This window comes from Hirundo rustica, chromosome 9, assembly GCF_015227805.2.
Source record: "Hirundo rustica isolate bHirRus1 chromosome 9, bHirRus1.pri.v3, whole genome shotgun sequence".
NCBI classification, from domain to species: Eukaryota; Metazoa; Chordata; class Aves; order Passeriformes; family Hirundinidae; genus Hirundo; species Hirundo rustica.
The window spans coordinates 22,621,645-22,639,124 of record NC_053458.1 but is presented as its reverse complement, the minus strand read 5'-3'; the positions used below and the strand labels follow the sequence as shown (position 1 = coordinate 22,639,124).

Below are 17,480 nucleotides of genomic sequence, written 5' to 3'. Positions count from 1 at the left end.
GAAAACATCGGCCTCGTCTGTTTCTCTTTCATGAGCTTTGAAATTGAAAGACACACAGAATACTGTGTTTTCATGCTGTTTAAAAACAAAAGGGGGCAGAAATCAAAGCTTAGCGCAAGCACCTCTGCAAGAAATCCTGTGAAGCACACCATGTTAAGACTAAAGAACTCTACCTTTCCATAGCAAACAAGATTACACATAGGACTGAGTACTTCTACACTTACAGTACACTTACTAACTTTTCCTTACAGCAAAGGACTTCCCCAAAAAGGACAATCTTAAAGACTTCCATCTAAAATACCAACCTGTACAGATCACATTTAAAACACATTATCTCAATATACCAGTGACAAAATATTGAGTTCTTTTCACTTTATTCTTTCATATAAAAGGACCAACATTTAACATAATCGAAATGGTTTAGGGGAGGATTAAAAAAATTTGTCATTTTTACCCTTAATCCATCAAAACCTTTTAAACCAAAACATTTTGAATGAATCATGAAAAAGACCCTTCTGGCCTTAAGCAAGGTGACTACCCTACACTACTACACCCTGCCAGTGACATTCTTCGATGCAAACGATGAAATAACCAAATTGTTGTGAGACTGTGTTGTAGAGCAAGATCCCACAGGACAACAGCCACAAGGACCTAGAGATAAAAGCACTCTGCTTCCCTTTAGCCCCAGGCATATGTGGAACACACAGTCTGGATCAGCTACGCCTGTGTGTTCCACACAGAAAAATTTCACATCTTTTTAATTGTTACCAGGGGAAAAAAACCCTATTCATCTACAACAGAATTCGTTCATAATTCTACATTCATGAACTCCTACACAGGAGTAATTTTAAATTTAAAAACTTGAGGGTCATTTATTTCCTTAGCAGTCCAGAATACGTTTCATTTTCGATCAAGCACATTGCGAGGCGACTCCTTGGAAGGGTTCTTCAGTTCTGGAGGCTCTTTTCCCATTTGTTTTAGGGAAAGAAGCTCAGCTCTTTGATGACATCAAATACATCTTTTGTCATTGTGGTATGGCATGGCCCATCTTTAGAAACAACTACTGGAATTATAATCCAGAATATTGTAGCGCTATATTTTTAAGGAAACCAACTCCTTACAGAAAAATATGTTCACCATGACAATGACTGATGTTCAGCATGTAAAGAACCCATGAGGGATACACCCCTGTAAGAAAAGTGTCAGTGCTCAAAGAGGAAATTCCAATATAAATAAATAAACTGAACATAAAACCCACTAAAAGAATAAAGGCAGTAATTCAGTCTACAACCAGAAATTTGTATAGCAAAAAAATATAGAATTTAATGTTTGAACAGAACGAGTGCAGTAAGTTCTCAGAACCACACAGCAGTCTGGAGTACCAGCACAGACTCCACTCTTCCTCCCAAAGGTCAGTGTGTGGAAAATATCAACTTTTTGCAATGTGTTACTAAACACTCTAGAGATCATTTTAAGAGACACCTGCTTCTTCCTTCTTTGGCAATAAACACTCACCTGATCTAAGGACTGCCAGATAACACATTTATTGCGAATACCCCCTCCACATCAACAGCGCACACACTGTGACGAGCACGGAGCAGACACTAAGGAGCTCCAGCCCATGAGCTGTGAGGCGCAGACCCCTGCCCTTCAACCCGTCTTCCTAACAGGGACTGTCTTCTATCAAGCAGAAACCAGATACTTTCACCTACCAAACTAAGTTCCAGTCCACGAACATTTACTTTGCTCATATATGAATTTTAAGTATATGTAAAGCCACAGGAATTATAGCTCATGATATTAAATAAAAATAAAAACAATTTATCTAGCACATAAGCTTTCCTATTGTCTTTCACTGTCAACTGGCAATGATCCAGCCTGACCAGCAGGTACAAACACTAACTAGGTAGGGTTATCTGCAAACAGAAGAACACCAAAGAACTAGCAGTTAATTTTTTCCAGGAATGACTAGCAATTCTGGTCACCCAAACAACAAGCTCGTTTTTCTAAAAAACGAGTCCTTTTATAGTCCTTTTCTTGCTGGGCATTAACAAACATGGAGCCCTTTGAATGTTTTTGACCTTAATGTTTTCTGAATAACAACTCAACTAGAGAAAAAAGCCATTCTTTAGAATAGATACAAAAGGCACAATTATGAAAGAATTTTTTAAAGGACATTATCAAGTAAATACACTCCAAATTCCGTTTCAGTGTTTTCCTAGAGTGCCTTCCAAACAGACTGGACTTTAAAAGAAACAATTATTTACCAACCACTTTGAAGCTACTGTTTTGTCAAAATCCTACAATACTTATTTCTACCGTAGGACAGCAAAGACAAGAAATAACAAAGAATTAGGCTTTTAGTCTGAGCGCTGCACTGACACCACTCATGTTGGGTTACTCTCACAAGTACAATTACAAATAGAAATTACAGCAGAAATCATGTTTCTTGTGCAATGAATAGTATGAGTATGACACACACACATGTAGACTTGTAAACTACACATAAACCAGCCATTTTCAAGCCATGGAGTGTAAAGGTGGCAGAAAGAGTTTTATTTTGAAAGGAGATGAAAGGTGGAGTTAGAAAGCAGGAAGGGTAGTACTTGATAGTGTCCTTTCAGAAGGTGGCATTCAATGGCCTTGTTATTGCTGTGTATTTGCTAGTCTTCAGCTTCTTCCCAGATCTATTTACAGCATGTCAGTCTGAACATTCCCAGAGCACAGCTCTAAATTTTACTTTAGAGATACAAACATAGAACAGTTAAACATATGTAGTCCTGTTTTAGAAACTAAACTTTTAAAGTTTAAGACGTCTATTGTGCTTCTTTGGCTAAGTCCTATTTAAATATTGGTAACACTTAAAATTCTATAATTCTGCCACTATTTAACAGCTAACAGAAATCTTTGGTGTGTTTAGGTTAAGAATCCATTAGGATACAAGCTTCAAAATATAAACATTCAGGCAGTTCTGGCCCCTTTCCTGCAAACTGCTCAACACTGAAGTAGATAATCAATAGAATCTAACACCAAAGTATCTGAATACAATCTCAAATGATCTGTGCCACTTTTAGAGTTCGTAGAACTGTGATAAGAGTCACCTTATCACCACAACTCCCTTGTGCTCAGGTCATTGAATAAATTTAACAGTTCCAATACACGTAAATCCAGTTTCCTATTTTAAAGATTCTTTGAGATAATAATTTAAGGATAGGGAAAACTGGGGGAAAATTTCAACCTTAATTCTTATCTCATTAAGATGGGAATCTTATTATGCAATTCTTGTGAGGAATTATGAAGATTTTAAAATTACTTCAGATACTTTCTTTGGCATTATATTCACCAAACAAACACAGAATAATTGTTTTTAGAGTAGACTTAAAAGAGAAAGCTGGATGAAGTTAAACTATACTAGATTTCATGGTGATACCAGACTTGTAGTTCTAAATGGGTTTTTTTGAAAAAAACCCTCATGTCGAATAAAGAAAAAGCTAAAAATAATTAGACATAAAATACTCTCAAGAGTTTAACTTTGGTTTATAAACACAGTACAAGAAAGTGAAAAACAAAACAATTTAATTAGCAACTCACAAGAGATTTATAATTCCTGATTTTTTTTTTTATAAATAGAAATTAAGTACTGTTCTGGAACAATCTTTAAATTTCTCCTCTATCACAGATAACCTGAAAATGGGCACATTAATGTGGGACCCTGATATCATTTATGCTCTAGCAAAGGTCAGCCATGCCAGTCCTTTGTGACTGTTCATGGATTAAAACGACCTTCCAAATTCTCCCATTTCTTTTGAAGTTAGAGTGTGGGGTACACTTTAGAAAACAAAGAAGATTGAAAAAGCAAGAAAAAATGCATCTTAGAATTATATAGAACTAAGTGCAGAAAATTAGACAATATCATTGTCTAGCTCTTCCCACATTATTCAGTATTAGAGATCAAAGAAGAACTAAGAGGCCAAACTTAGGCAGCCTAACTGTTCTCAGGGATCATCGAACACCTTGTTTAGTGTCTTCATAAAGTATCATAAATCACTTTTCAGAAGAACCTAGTGCCTGTGTTCACTGGCTAGGCTCCAGAGTTCAGCCACCTTTAAAACCCTCCAAAAATGCCTCAGGTTCAAGGAAATTATATATTAATTTCTGTGTGAAACATAATTCAAAGTTTGTGTTTCATAGGCCTGCCTGCCCTTACAAATTTTCATGAATTTTAAGCAGTCCTTTTTCTTTTAGAATGCTTTCTATTCCACTTAAACATTAACTCAAAGTGAGATGCAGAAAGGCAAACAATTTTTTAAATTAATAGCCAGATATGTAATTACATTTTCAGCCACTATCCTTAAAAGATATTTCAGAGCATTATTTTTAAAAGACCATCTATAAGATTTTTAAAAACTCTTAAAATCACAAGAAACACTCCTTCATATGCATCAAAATGTGCCTAAATGTTCAAATATTATGTAAACAAATATTGTTTTCCCGAAACTATGCAGAAGACTTAATGAGTCCAAATAAAATATAAAATATAAAACTTAGTCGCCACATCAGCCTTCTGGCGGCCGACGGCTTATTAAATTTGGTGGAATGTTACGGTCTGATCACGAATGTTCGTTGTTTGAAATATTCTGTACTGTCGGAGTTGTATCTAGCCCCAGTAAAGTTCCAAGATATGACTGGTCTCTAGGATCCAGCATTTGCTCAGGCCTCACAGGATGAACAATATTTGCAGGCTGTGGAGTCAGGGTGTATTTCTCGAGGAAGGAGAGCTCCGTTGCTCGCTGATAATCCGGCTGCTCCGGCTGCGGGGGAAGGATGCCGTGGGACTGAGCACTGTGCTGCACCAGCTCTGCCTGGGGGTCCGGCATGGCAACGGGGACCAGAGTCACAGGCACACACACTTCTGGGGATACATTCTGCAGCAAAGTTTTGGCTTCTGATTGATATGCTTTGGACTGTTCCACATACTGTTTAGCCTCAGTCTGGTAAACGTTGTCATCAGAGGAGTACTGCACTGGTAAGGAGACTAGCTTTTCCTCTGGAGAAGATGCCAATGCCTCTTCTGCAGCCTTAGATCCGTGAACGTGATCAATATGATACTTCAGCTTGTCTTTTCGTTTAAACGTTGCACTGCAGTGTTGGCAGTTAAAAGGTCGAGCATCTGAGTGAATAACCATGTGTTTCGTTAATGTCTTCTTGATTCTGAAAGACTGATTACAGATCTGACATTTGTAGGGCTTCTCACCTGTAAAGACAGAGAAATAACCGTTAGTGATTCTGAGTAACATCAAATCACACAGAAATGTGCAAATACCTTCCATGGACTACAGCATCAAGACCTACTATAAAACAATTTTACTGAAAACAAACTGTAAGTTTAGCATCTATTCTGAAATCAAGAGAGTCATCAGGAATTTGTTTAGAAGTTATATCGGCATACTCATCTCCTTACACACAATTCTCTCAATACTCTGGATTTATCTTAGAATACAAACCAAATTAAAAAGAACAGTCTTTTAACTGTTGTGACACTGGGGTTAAATGAGCTCAGTTTGTACATCTATATATATCAAAAGACGATTTTCTTAAATACAAGGCAGGGAAAACAAAGTCAAACAGAAAGGACATAACCCTTTCCAAAGAGAATTCACTCCTTGTTTAGATTACCACTTGAAATGCAGTAATTTCTGGAGCACAGAAACTTTTAGGTGATCTGAGTAAATTTGGCAAGAACACACATACTAGTGAAGTAAAGGAGGAGGTGCAGAAAGTGTCCCACAAACCTGAGCTGAGATTATCAGTATTCCAGCTAAATAACCATAAAACAGCATTCAGGAATGGCCAATATATGAGAATGAATAAAATCTTGCTGCTTTCTCCTACTCTTGTCCTGAATGCTCAACAGCCACAATGAATAAAATAGCTGAATCAATACTGATGCATAAAAATACATTTCTATGTGTTCTACAGTTTAGTTGGGGTTTATTTTCTTTTTACCTGAATGTGTCCTAAAATGCATTTCCAAACTTGATTTCCCTTTAAAAACTTTCTTACAGACTTCACACTGGTGAAATGTTGCTTTATATCTTTAAAAAAAAAAAAAGACATTTCATGTTATTTATTTTGTAACCAACTAACAGTAAAGTTATGTCCACAGTCCTTTCTGAAATCTTTTAACTGTAAAATGGCTAAATATCAAACTTTCCAATTTTCCTCACTTATGTTCCTATGTCCTGGCACCTACACACTGCTATGGTCAATTAGATTCTTTTCAATATTCAATTTTATTCTCTGTCAGGATGGCACTTAAGTATTCAAAGAACAAAAGCCACTAAAACAACTTTTTTAACCCCAAAAATCTCCTTAAGTAACATCTTTTTTTCCCCAGCATCTACAAGAAGCTTTTACTTTGACAGAATCAGGCTATAAATAAGGCTCTAGGAGTGGTAGAATTTCTAGGTAGGTTACTGCCTACCAAGGGGAAAAAAAACAGAATAAGCAATATACTGTTCTTTTAAGTCAGACACATCTTTAATGGCTTCTACACAACGCCAATGAGTACTAACAGCTAAAACACATCATTTGAAAAACAACCAGAGCAGTTTATGTCAAATCTCTGAGAGGTTTATTTTTAGAGCTCAAGAGTTTTTAAATCCTATTGCATTTTCAAGTTAGAAACACAACTCAGGTTTCAAAGTTTTTACCTCCTTTCAGAGCCACTAATCTGCTGCCAGCTTCTAAAATACTTTAAATGTGAGATAATTCTCCCAGTGGTTACATGACTAATAATTCAGTTCTAACTAGTCTGCAATGAGAATATTACAGCAAACCATCAATTAAGAACAACACTGAGGCAGATAATTGACAAATTAAAATCTGATCCTTTTTAATGCTCTTATTTACTTAATTGTGCTACAAAGGAAACATCTAGCTTAAACTGTGGAGGCAATTTTCTGACATCCCCTTCAAACTGTAGTAATATCTCTATGAAGCCTGAGGGACAGGCATGACAAACAGACAGGTTAGCAGAATTCTGCTTACACGTGCAAGTCCCACCAAAATCAGTTACAGTACAGAACTATTTATGCAGTTGTAAAAACCCCACACTTACTTCTGCCAAACTTTTTCTCCTAGATGAACACTTTTGTAATGAACAGTTAGGTGATCTCGACGGCCAAAACATTTTCCACATTCCTCACACTGATGTGCTTTTTCACCTACAAGGGCAAAATTCAATAAATTTTGGTTAAATCTTTTTGAACTTATTGAATGTCTATGACCTATGATCATGTTCCCAAAGTTCAGCCACTCATGCTCCTCCACACCTCACTTGGAGAAGGATTCTCTCTTATTAAAGAAGAAAATTTAGGAGGCATGGTGGTTCTACCAGAGTAAGGATTTTACCACTTCTTCCATAGGACTAGTCCCTGTCATTCCTACAAAGAGCTTTGTGCTCCAAGTCAAGAGACGCTTCCCCAAACGCTGACTGCATGGGAGGTTCGAGTGAATGACTGGGAATGTACTCTCTTCATCATGACCTGAAATGTGGTACCTTCAATAATTCAGCTGTTTTCAAGAGAAACTTATTGAAATGTAACAATTATTTTCAGCTACTAATTTGTATAATTTAAAATTACACCTCAGTAGTTATCATTTTAATCATCCTGATGGACATAGTTACCTTTTTCTTTTATGCTGCTGTTTAAAAGTATCTTGATGCTTTTTAGTCATCTTGAGATCTTCCACAAAGTGGCAGAATATTTCTTCTCTTGTAAATAGGGGTGTGGACAGTCAAAGAATGTAACTTTCTAGAGGAGGAAAAGCAAATAGAGCAGAAAAGAGGATTTTTTTTGGATTTTTTTTTTTTTTTTGTACTTTGAGTTTTCAAAGATTTCTTTATTTTATAGCAGACATGATTTCAAACACCAGGAAAGAAGCTGTCTTTCAGATAAAAACTCAGGAAGTTTAGACTCTGATCACTTTCATACTTCCATGCTGCCTAGAAACTATTTTGCCTCCTAGAATGTCGTATTTCCCCTGGATCCTGTTGTGAAAAAGTCACTGGTGAATCTGTGTTCTTCCTATACATTTGATAGCCTTTCTGCTCTTAGAGCAACAGATTTTTGTTCTTCCTCCTGACCATCTGTTCATAGGGCTGATTTCCCTCAGCCTTCCTTCCCTCTTTCCCACACAACTTCAGAAACACCTCTGTGATGTTCTTACATTGAAGTGATCAGTGTACAAACTTTGACAGAGACTCTGACAGCTTCTTCTGTGTTGTGGCAATAATGTTTCACACACTTGCTATTAAAAAAAAGAAATCGGAAATCATTAAAAAATCCTCCTTTTTCACTTTTGCTTTTTGTATTAATGATTGTTAAAGCAATTCATCGTTACATGTTTTTGACTGTCCCTCGGCTTTCTATGGTATCATGGAGGAAACATTTGGCTTTTAAATCTTTAAAACATGTAAAATTAACTCTGCTTTAGGAGACCTTTAAAAGAGTGGCAGGAACTTTTATCAGGCCTAAAACATTGCATGTACTGGAAAAAAAAATCATAATTAATTTTTTGTTAGGTTTTATTTCAAAATGGTAATTTTGAAGCCAATTTCCAAAGAAAATACCTACCTGAATGTATTTTTTTGTGTTTTGTCAGATGGTCATGCCGAATAAACGTTTTCCCGCATTCCTCACATTCATATCTCTTGTCATCATGATGCACTCTTAGATGGAGTCTGCATATTTAGTCACGACCATAAAATGCAATTTTGTTAATATAATCTGTACTGCTAATTCAATGCAAAATAGCACAAAATGCAGTCTTTAATGCTTCACATAAGTATCAGGAAGTAACTTGCACCTGAGGTGCACCTGAATTGTTCTTGGAAAGCAAGAGAGAACTGAGCTGAACTCTGTTGTGTGAAATTAATATAATGGGATATTTTAGTCCTCCACTTATTTTCTCTTTGAGTAACAAAATAACACAGAAGTTTTACATGTGCAAAAGAACTGACTTTGAGAAAAGATTTGCAGGGGATTTTGTTTGCATTTAAGCCACTAATGTATTGCAAATTAAATGAATTCTCACAGATTCGTAATATATTTTTAGTATTGAAAGATGTTTAGAACACTTACTAATGCTCTCAGAGGTGGAGCACATCAAACACATAGGTTACAAAGAATTATGTCAATAACATGAGTGAATATATATATATCACCAAATAAAACAGTTTAGCAGCTTGTTTAATAAAAACCTATACCTGTAAGAGCTTCCATGACGAAAACTCTGCCCACAAATACTGCAAAGATGAGGCTTCTCTCCACTGTGAATTCTCAGATGTTCTTTCAAAGTTGTTCTGTTTAACAAAGCCAGTAAAATTTAATTTCAAGCAATGTCCCTGCCACTTTAAAGTGAAGCATACTATCATTTTCTCAATTTCTTTTACAGTGATGGATCACAATATATCCAAATGACTCTATAAATTCAGATATACACACCAACACATGCATTCAAAGACAGTCTGGCAACCTAATTACAGGATCAGGGAAGAAATAAAACACTGTCCCAATGTAAATTTGGAAAACATACATTAAAGAAAACATCCTTCCCAAAAAATTGCAGGATGTTTTTGCACAACAGAGAAACTTAAGTTTCTTAACAGCAAGAAACTTAAGTGAAGTGAATGAGAGTAAGGCTTTCTTAATGTATTTGCACTTCCTAATTAATTACGTACAGCTGTCACCTTTAATTTTAGAGGTGATCAGAAAATCCCAGGCTACTTGTGGCTCTTACACTACCTTTTAACACACTAATGCTCTGAAATGGTCTCATTTGTGTTAAAAACTCCAAGCCTATCCAACAGCAATCCAAGCATGCTAAATATTGCTGTGTTCTGCTGAAGTTCAAGTATTCAGTCAAGTCCTTACCGTTCCCTGACGGATTTCCCACAGATGAAACATGTCCATTTCCTCTTTCCCCCATGAGTACATTCTATGTGGCGTTTCAGATTCCCTGTGTCATTAAACTGGCGGCCACAAATGTCACAAGGAAAAGGCCCTGCAGGGAGACAGACACACAGGGTAGGACTGACTAAACTAAACAAGTTAAACTAAACAACAAGCCCAGACTGGTTACTTTTGAAAACCCTCATCAATTTACAAAGCAAAAATTTTGGCTAACAAATTATTCATCTTTAGTACAGTCAGCATACTTTTTGGTTACATTTTGTGAGCTTTCTGATAAGTTACTTCTAAGATCTGGCATTTTGACAGAATTTGACAAAATTCATGCTTTGTTTCATAAAGCAAAAATTTAGAATTGATCATCAAAAGCAACTAAGCCCACTTAGACCACTTGAAATAAAAAATTCTTCTCACCCATCTAGTTCCTACCCAGCAGAAATAATCAATACTATAAAAAAGGCAGCAGAATACTTCAGGAGGAAAGGAAAAGGTCTTTTGAAAACTTCAGGAAGAATCTGACTCCCTAGCTGAGAATCAATTTTGTGCAAAAAAGTTTCAAACTATGTTAACTTTAATTCTTCTTCCTCCTCAAAATTCTGACTTTCTTGGGTACAAGAGAATGCCTCGAAAAGACAGCTGAACACAAAAGTAAAAACCCAACCAACAAAAAACCCTCAAACAACTCTCCCCCAAAAATAGAAGAGAGAATTGTAAAAGGAGGCGGGGTAGAAACCAGACTGACCAGGACATGAAATGGTGGGGGAATGTTTTACTTTAAATCTAATGTTTACATGTCAGAAGGAGGTTTCAATACCGAGATGGAATTTTTCTTGATGCTTCAGTCTTGCAAACCGGGATTTAAAATGCTCTTCACAGTAGGTACATTTGAAGGGTTTATCCTGAGAGTGAAGGATCATATGCTCTTCTAGGTGAGGTCTTCGAGTGAAAGATTTCTTACAAATCTGAAATGATAACACACTTTGTCAAAGATACATCAGTTAAAACTAGGTTCTTTTCCTATTCATAAACTCCTATCAGTTTATTTCATCTGCTCTCTGCACCGATGTAAGATTAAACACACATTCTTCAAAAACCTACTCTCATGCCAGTATGACTGCCTTGCAGTCAACATCAAAACCAACCTGTGCTCTACATAAACCATAGTGGACTGTACTGTATAAGGCAGGATGCAGATCCATGGCAGCCTAAATCAACTACTGGCAACTCTTGCATGCAGTTATATGTTCCTCCCCAGTCCTTCTTTCTACTGACACCAGCACTTCCCAGACTCTCCTCCTAGGGTGTTTCTAACTCAGCAGAAAATAACCCAATGGGAAAAAAGCAAATAGCTGTGACTTGGTTTTGGATGCTGAAACAGTTTAGTTAGACTGTGGTAAAAGCTGTTGTACAACAAGCTACTGTAGAACCAGTCATACCTTTATTCCTCTGTTTCCTCTGAGAAATTCTCTGACAGCAGATATTAAAGAGAAAATATCAATACCAACAAAGAAATATAACTCAAAATACATTTTAGAACTACAGGACCATCACAAGCCTAACATTATGTGTGCTTTTTAGTACTGCTTTCAGATTAACCAAAACCTAAATGTTCAAGAATTATTAATAGTGGCTTAAGTAAGCATGCAGTACAATTACAGCCAAAATTTAGGCACTTAAACCAGGTATTACAATTTATCATCAGGGTCCTATGCTTCAACATAAACCAACAGTGCCCACATATTTCCCTGTGAGACTCCTGCTGCTGTCTATGACCCAAGCTGAGCACTACAACTCCCACACATTAACTCCTGCAATCAGCTTCTCAGAGCACACACGAATAAGGAAATCAAAACCAGCAGCTTTATTTGTTTAAAACCTCATTAATGTTAAATATAGGTGTAAGCAAATCCCATTTCTGTACAAAGTATAATAGCCCTCTTGCTTTTCCTTACTATTAATAACTATTGTTTATGTAAATTTGCTCATATTCCTCAAGGATTAAAATATGGTCAGCAAATCCTGTTGTTCACAAACAGATTACAGCATAAACCAATAACCTTAGTGAATCCTGCAGCCTACAGCTGTGGCACCTCTGCCCTATGAACACACCACACAAACGGTCACAGCACAACACCCAAGGGTCCTGTTCAATGTCCAACTGCTGTAAAAGCTGGGATTCTAGCTGCTTTTAATTCAAATACATTTTAAATGCACAAGAGCTGTACAAGAGCAGCAGCTCTCGTCTTTAAAAAATTCTACTTACAATTTTCAATTAAAAAAACCAAAAAAAACCAAAAAAAAAATACCACCACCACAAACCAGAAGTGGAGTTTATCAAATCACTCATCTGGTAATACACTTTCCCCAGAATGAATGCCAACAAGGTGGCATAATCGATTCCCACCATTAAAATGTTTCTTATCTAGTAACAAACAGAGTCTGTAACACATTCACACAAAACAACTTCACCTAGAAGATAACACCCTTTGATGAACCATGTAATAACCCTGAACCATGATTGCACATACACAATGAACAATACAAATTCCTACAGCTGATAGCTCCCAACTTCCTACTGTATGTCTACAAGTGAGAGTTCCCAAATAAAGCAAAGTTAGTAATTCTGTTACAACCCCTAATATTACAGACATATAGCAGCTTGCATAAACAAAACACCTAAAAATCAAAAAAGAAACCACTTCCCTTAAAAAAAATAGCAACAACAAAACCTCACATCTGAAACCTTAAAACATTATTTGGCAGCATACACATAGAGAATGGAAATTCTACAAACTCATTTTTAGAGCAGATGCAGTTTCACACATATACCTCTCCCAGGGAAAATCAAGGAAATTATTCTGTGATTTTACAACTAGAGATAAACTTAGCACAAATTTATAACTCTGTTGTTATGCATATGCAGCTAAATGAGAAAGTACTCCATATTTAACATACATTTTCCTCACAACTGATTCTTCCTATAACAGTATACTTTATGGTCAGTGCTTGATGTGTGTAATTAACAGGAGAGCAAATACTGCTTTTAAAGCATTCATAATCCTCAAGTTTAATAATCTGTTAACTGATGTATTTGAAGAAATACTGCCTCTAACTATTTCAGAATTCAGATGGGGATTATTTATCCAACCAGAGGCTATACATATAGACAAAGTTCAGTCCTTACATCAGCAGATAGAGGAAATGTACCACTTAGAAGAAAAGCATCCCTTAGAAAGCTTTCCGAGATTTCACAGAAACACATACCAGATTTTCATTAAAGTTCACAAAACCCAAAAGGACTGAAGGATTACTTACATCACATTTCCAACCTTCACTCTTTGTCTTCTTGATAGAAAGAAACTCTTGTACATTCTCTGGATGAAACCTAGGAGAAAGACAGAAGCTGAAAGTAGTCATAGCTTTCCAAGATGAAGATCATCCAAATAATAAATATCTATTTCTAAGCTATATATGTAATGGAAGCTGATCACCACACAGGCAGAACAGAATACTGATGCTGGAACAATTCTAATGACACACGTAACTGGAAAGCAGTGTTGAGTATGGACTCCTGTAGAACCTCACACAGCATTTGACAAGACAGAAGGCAGTTTCAACTTATGGATATTTACAAAGAAAAAAGAAAAAAAGCAGTATGTAAGTAGTAATACCTTATAATTAGACCAGTCATAAATCGTTTATCTAAAAAAATCTGCACAGAAACGGTTTAGACATCTATTATCATCAACAGTAAAGCACTGACATCTGAAACAAAAGAAGGTATTTTACTCTGCCTTCAAATTAAAAGCAGTACAGGTAATTTTTAAGTCTGATATGTTCTGACTCTGCCAGCTCATCTGAAAGATCCTAAAATTTATAATAAAAACTTTGGGCAGAACCCCCACAGAAGCTGTTATTTCTTACAGCAGGTTAGGTGATACTGCTAATCCCAATGCCCTTTGAATAGGCAGTTATTTGAAGAAACAGTTATAAAAATAATGCAGAATATGCTGTGTTTATATATAAGCTTATATCTACTTTTTAAATTAAAAATGCTTCTTCAGAAATGCCAGACACATTATGTCATACTTGCCTCTTCACGTGCTTCGCCAAGGTCTTTTTGCTTGCATGCAGCTTATTGCAGTAGGGACACTTGTGTTCCTTCTTATGGAAGTCAGTGTCACTGGAGTGTTTCTTTCTGTGCACTGTCAGGTTGGACTTGGTTGAGTAGCGCTGGTGACAAATATCACATTCAAAAGGCTTCTCACCCGTGTGGACACGTGTGTGGCTCTCGTATTTGCCTGCACAACAAAGTCAGATCTGTTAGCACCAGCTGTAACAGGTATCACCTGCAAGAGGCACGTTCGGCATTTGTTCTATAATCTCTCTCACATGTAGTCAAGCTCCAAGTGCCCTCCACATCCACCTAAAGACTCCTATGGGCTCACACCACTGAGAACTGCCCAGTGCTCACCTGTGTGTTTGATGTGAGGTCCCTCCAAACACTTCCATCTTCCTTTAAGTCTGTGCAAGGGTTACAAGTCACTCTTGTTCAACCCCACAGCATAGTCTGTTCTTAAATACTGCACATTACAGCCCAGTTCTGTCACCACACTGAACATGAGTACCTTTGCGGAATGGGGAACAGCCTCACGACAAATTGGTAATCTTAAGGTATTTTCAAATAGCAGAACACTGAATCAAAGATAGAAAGCTTTGCACATTATCCGGATTTGGGACCCAACACACTACCAGAAACAAAAATGCTACTCTCTCATTTCTTTCACATGGCTTGTATTCCCTCTTCTGTTTGCCGATTTTTTTCTGAGGACAAAATTCTGTCCTGTGGATAAATCTACCTCAAGACAATGGCAGCCTCTCTGCTTTGTACTAGATTTTACTTTTTCCTCTGTAGAATACACATGCATGCTGCTGCATAGTACTGTAAATTTATGAGCTTCTGCAGCTCATAAATTTAACATGCAAGTCAATTGTCCATTGTGATACAAGCTTATAAAGAAATACTTTATGTATCGCTTGTTTTAATGCATGCTTGTCATAGATGTTTTGAGCACAGAACTAGAATTCTAAGTTACGAAAGTGGAAAAAGGGCTTCCAATGTATGCAGAACCAAAATGTACCATTCCAACCCTAAATACTCACAGGCCTGCACAGCAGCTATGCTTTTACACACTTTGCCAACAACCACAAACCAGGGCAGTGGAAGAGAAATAAATGTAGTATTTGCAGATTTTTAAAATAATGTGCTCAGATAATTTATTGAAACTATTTAGCATCACAGACATAACAACTTAATACACTTTGAGAAAACAGCAGCACACTGGATCAGTGAGATGATCCAGAAATTCTTATATTCGCTCTCCAGGACAGAGAAAAAGCTTGGTTTATTTCCCACACAAACAGCACCACCATGAATGAGATCAACCTAACTTGCTCTTACCTATTCGATCAAACTTTTTGTCACACCTGGGACACTGCAGTAGTTTTTTGCTACTGCTTTGAATGATGACTGGAGCTAAGCCTTCAGAAATATTCTCCATTGAGTCAACTGCCTCAGAACCCTCTTCAGCATCATTCTGTTCCTTTTCGCTTTGCTCTTCAGATTCTGAATCTTCACCTGACATATCCTCTTCCTGACCGTCTTCATCCGCATTGCACTCACTTTCACTGTCTTCAAATTCACTTCTCTCAGACGTCTCCTTGTCAGAACTGACTTTTTCCAAATTGCTGTCCGAGGCATCACCGCTTTCATTGTCACTAATACCGAATTTAGCTGGACATTTACGGCTTCTCGTGGAGCGTCTAGTGGAAAAGCTGGCCTTCTCAACCATTTTTAACCCATGCTTTCGTTCCAGGGAAAGGGGTCGGTGGGCTTTAGCCAAATGATTTTCTAAGGATTTCTTGTAACAGAAGCTTCGACCACAAAAAGTGCACTGATGACTACTTAATAGTTTACCTGTCAGTTCACCGAGTGTTTCTACTGGTGTAGGCGCATCAGTTACCACATCAGTCTGTACACTGGAAACACTTTCATTATTTAGTAACTTCACTGCATCTATGATATCTAAAAATTTTGCTGCTTCCAGAACTAACGGAATTTCATTTTTATACACAAAAAACTCAGAAGTGTAAAGAAACTCAAGCAAATGTTGAAAGACAGAATGAGTTACATGATCTAATGTGACAACGTCGGTGCTTGGATTTTTGCTCAAACAGGCATGAAAATAACTACTCCCAACAGCCACAACAACTTTGTGAGCACTAAATTCTTTTCCTTCTACAATAATGAGTAAATCACAAAACGATGGATGTTTCTGTCTATCATCATTTAAGTATTTAAGTAGATTTTTGTTATATTGCAATGAGCTTAGGAGCTTTCTTTGTTCTGGTGATGGTGAAAGTTCTTGGGAAGATTTGAGCTGATCTGCAGGAGCTATTTCTGTAGACTTGGAGACAATTTCTTGCGCACAGTCCACTACAAGAATCTGTTCTGAAGTATCTTTCTCATGGCCAAGATGAACCTTTTCATTTAGACTTGCAGCGAGCCGTCTCCTTTTCTTCATTGCAAAAGTGCAGCTTCAGGATCAGGAGCTTCATATGTGATTAGCAAAGAATTCCCGTGAAGACTTGGTTCTGCTCCGGACCTTAAGAAAATACGCAACAGTAATTTCATAATCTGTAAAAGAATTACAGTAAAAATTACTCTTAGCACTTAAACATTACTTCAAGTTTTAAAAACACTTTCTATATTTCACTATTAGTTTTAGGTATCTGCGTAACTGAGGCTTTTATTAAATCACTAGAACCTTTTTGCGTTGCAGACCACGGCATAACCTGCTGCGAGCCAGCGAGCAGACACTGCCTATTATTAGCTCTAAGGTGGCGGCCGGGCTGGCTTCGCTTGGCTCCCGGCCGTATTTAGCCCGCGCCCGACTCCGGGACGGGCGTGCACCGTCGTTATTATTATTACACCAAAGCTCGTTCTCTTTCCGTTTCACCCCGACGGGGCAAAGCCACTCCGGCTGCTCCTCGGGCCGGGCCGGAGCCGCCTGGCCCGGCCCTGCCGCGCCTGCCCCGCCGAGCGGCCGCGCTGCCCCTGGCCCGGCCCGGGGACCCGGGGACGTTGCCTTTGTCCGCCGCCGAGGGTAGGGAAGGGTAGGGAGGGGCAGGGCGGGGCAGGACCGGCCCGAGCGGGATCAGCGGCACCGAACGCGGGGGCACCGAGGTCGCCGTGGTCCCGGGGTGCTTAAAATGGCCGCGCCCGCCCCCCTATTCCGTCCCGCCCCGTCCGGTCCCGCTCCCCCGCGCTGCCCCGGCGCGGCCCCGTCTGTCGCACCTGCGCGGCGCCGGGCGCTCCCCGGGGCCGCTCGGCCGCCCAACGCCGCTGCCCCCGGTCCGGCCCCGCGCCCGCCGCTTCCGGGCCCGCCGCCCGCGTCAGCGGGGTCACGGCGGCGCTTCCGAGCGGGGCGGGGCGCGGCGGCTGCG

At 38.4% G+C, this 17,480-nt stretch overlaps 1 protein-coding gene across 4 annotated transcripts; it reads right to left on the bottom strand.

Annotated features, from left to right (window-relative positions):
• Positions 1-12: 12 nt before the first annotated feature.
• On the bottom strand, positions 13-17,395 carry ZBTB41 (zinc finger and BTB domain containing 41). 4 transcript variants are annotated; one of them, XM_040072909.2, is made up of 11 exons: positions 17,332-17,395; positions 15,436-16,671; positions 14,068-14,275; positions 13,290-13,359; positions 10,789-10,936; positions 9,939-10,068; positions 9,272-9,367; positions 8,640-8,746; positions 7,121-7,226; positions 6,007-6,095; positions 13-5,254 (listed from the first exon to the last, which is right to left on the bottom strand). In XM_040072909.2, exons 2-11 carry the CDS (start codon positions 16,556-16,558, stop codon positions 4,611-4,613), a joined length of 2,721 nt encoding a protein of 906 aa, XP_039928843.1. In that variant the 5' UTR covers positions 16,559-16,671; positions 17,332-17,395; the 3' UTR covers positions 13-4,610. The 4 variants fall into 4 exon arrangements, with proteins under 4 accessions (XP_039928843.1, XP_039928846.1, XP_039928844.1 ...); XM_040072912.2 differs by having other exon boundaries at positions 15,436-16,639; positions 17,332-17,391; XM_040072910.2 differs by lacking the exon at positions 17,332-17,395 and adding an exon at positions 16,802-17,042.
• Between the last annotated feature and the right edge of the window lie 85 nt (positions 17,396-17,480).

What these genes read in the sequence shown, in the direction of transcription:
- ZBTB41 (XM_040072909.2), bottom strand. Translation starts at nt 16,558, where the DNA reads ATGAAGAAAAGGAGACGGCTCGCTGCAAGTCTAAATGAAAAGGTTCAT. An exon ending in CGTCATGGAAGCTCTTACAG is followed by an intron (nt 8,747 to 9,271) that starts GTATAGGTTTTT and finishes CTAAATATGCAG; the next exon opens with ACTCCATCTAAGAGTGCATC. An exon ending in ACACAAAAAAATACATTCAG is followed by an intron (nt 7,227 to 8,639) that starts GTAGGTATTTTC and finishes TTGCCCTTGTAG; the next exon opens with GTGAAAAAGCACATCAGTGT.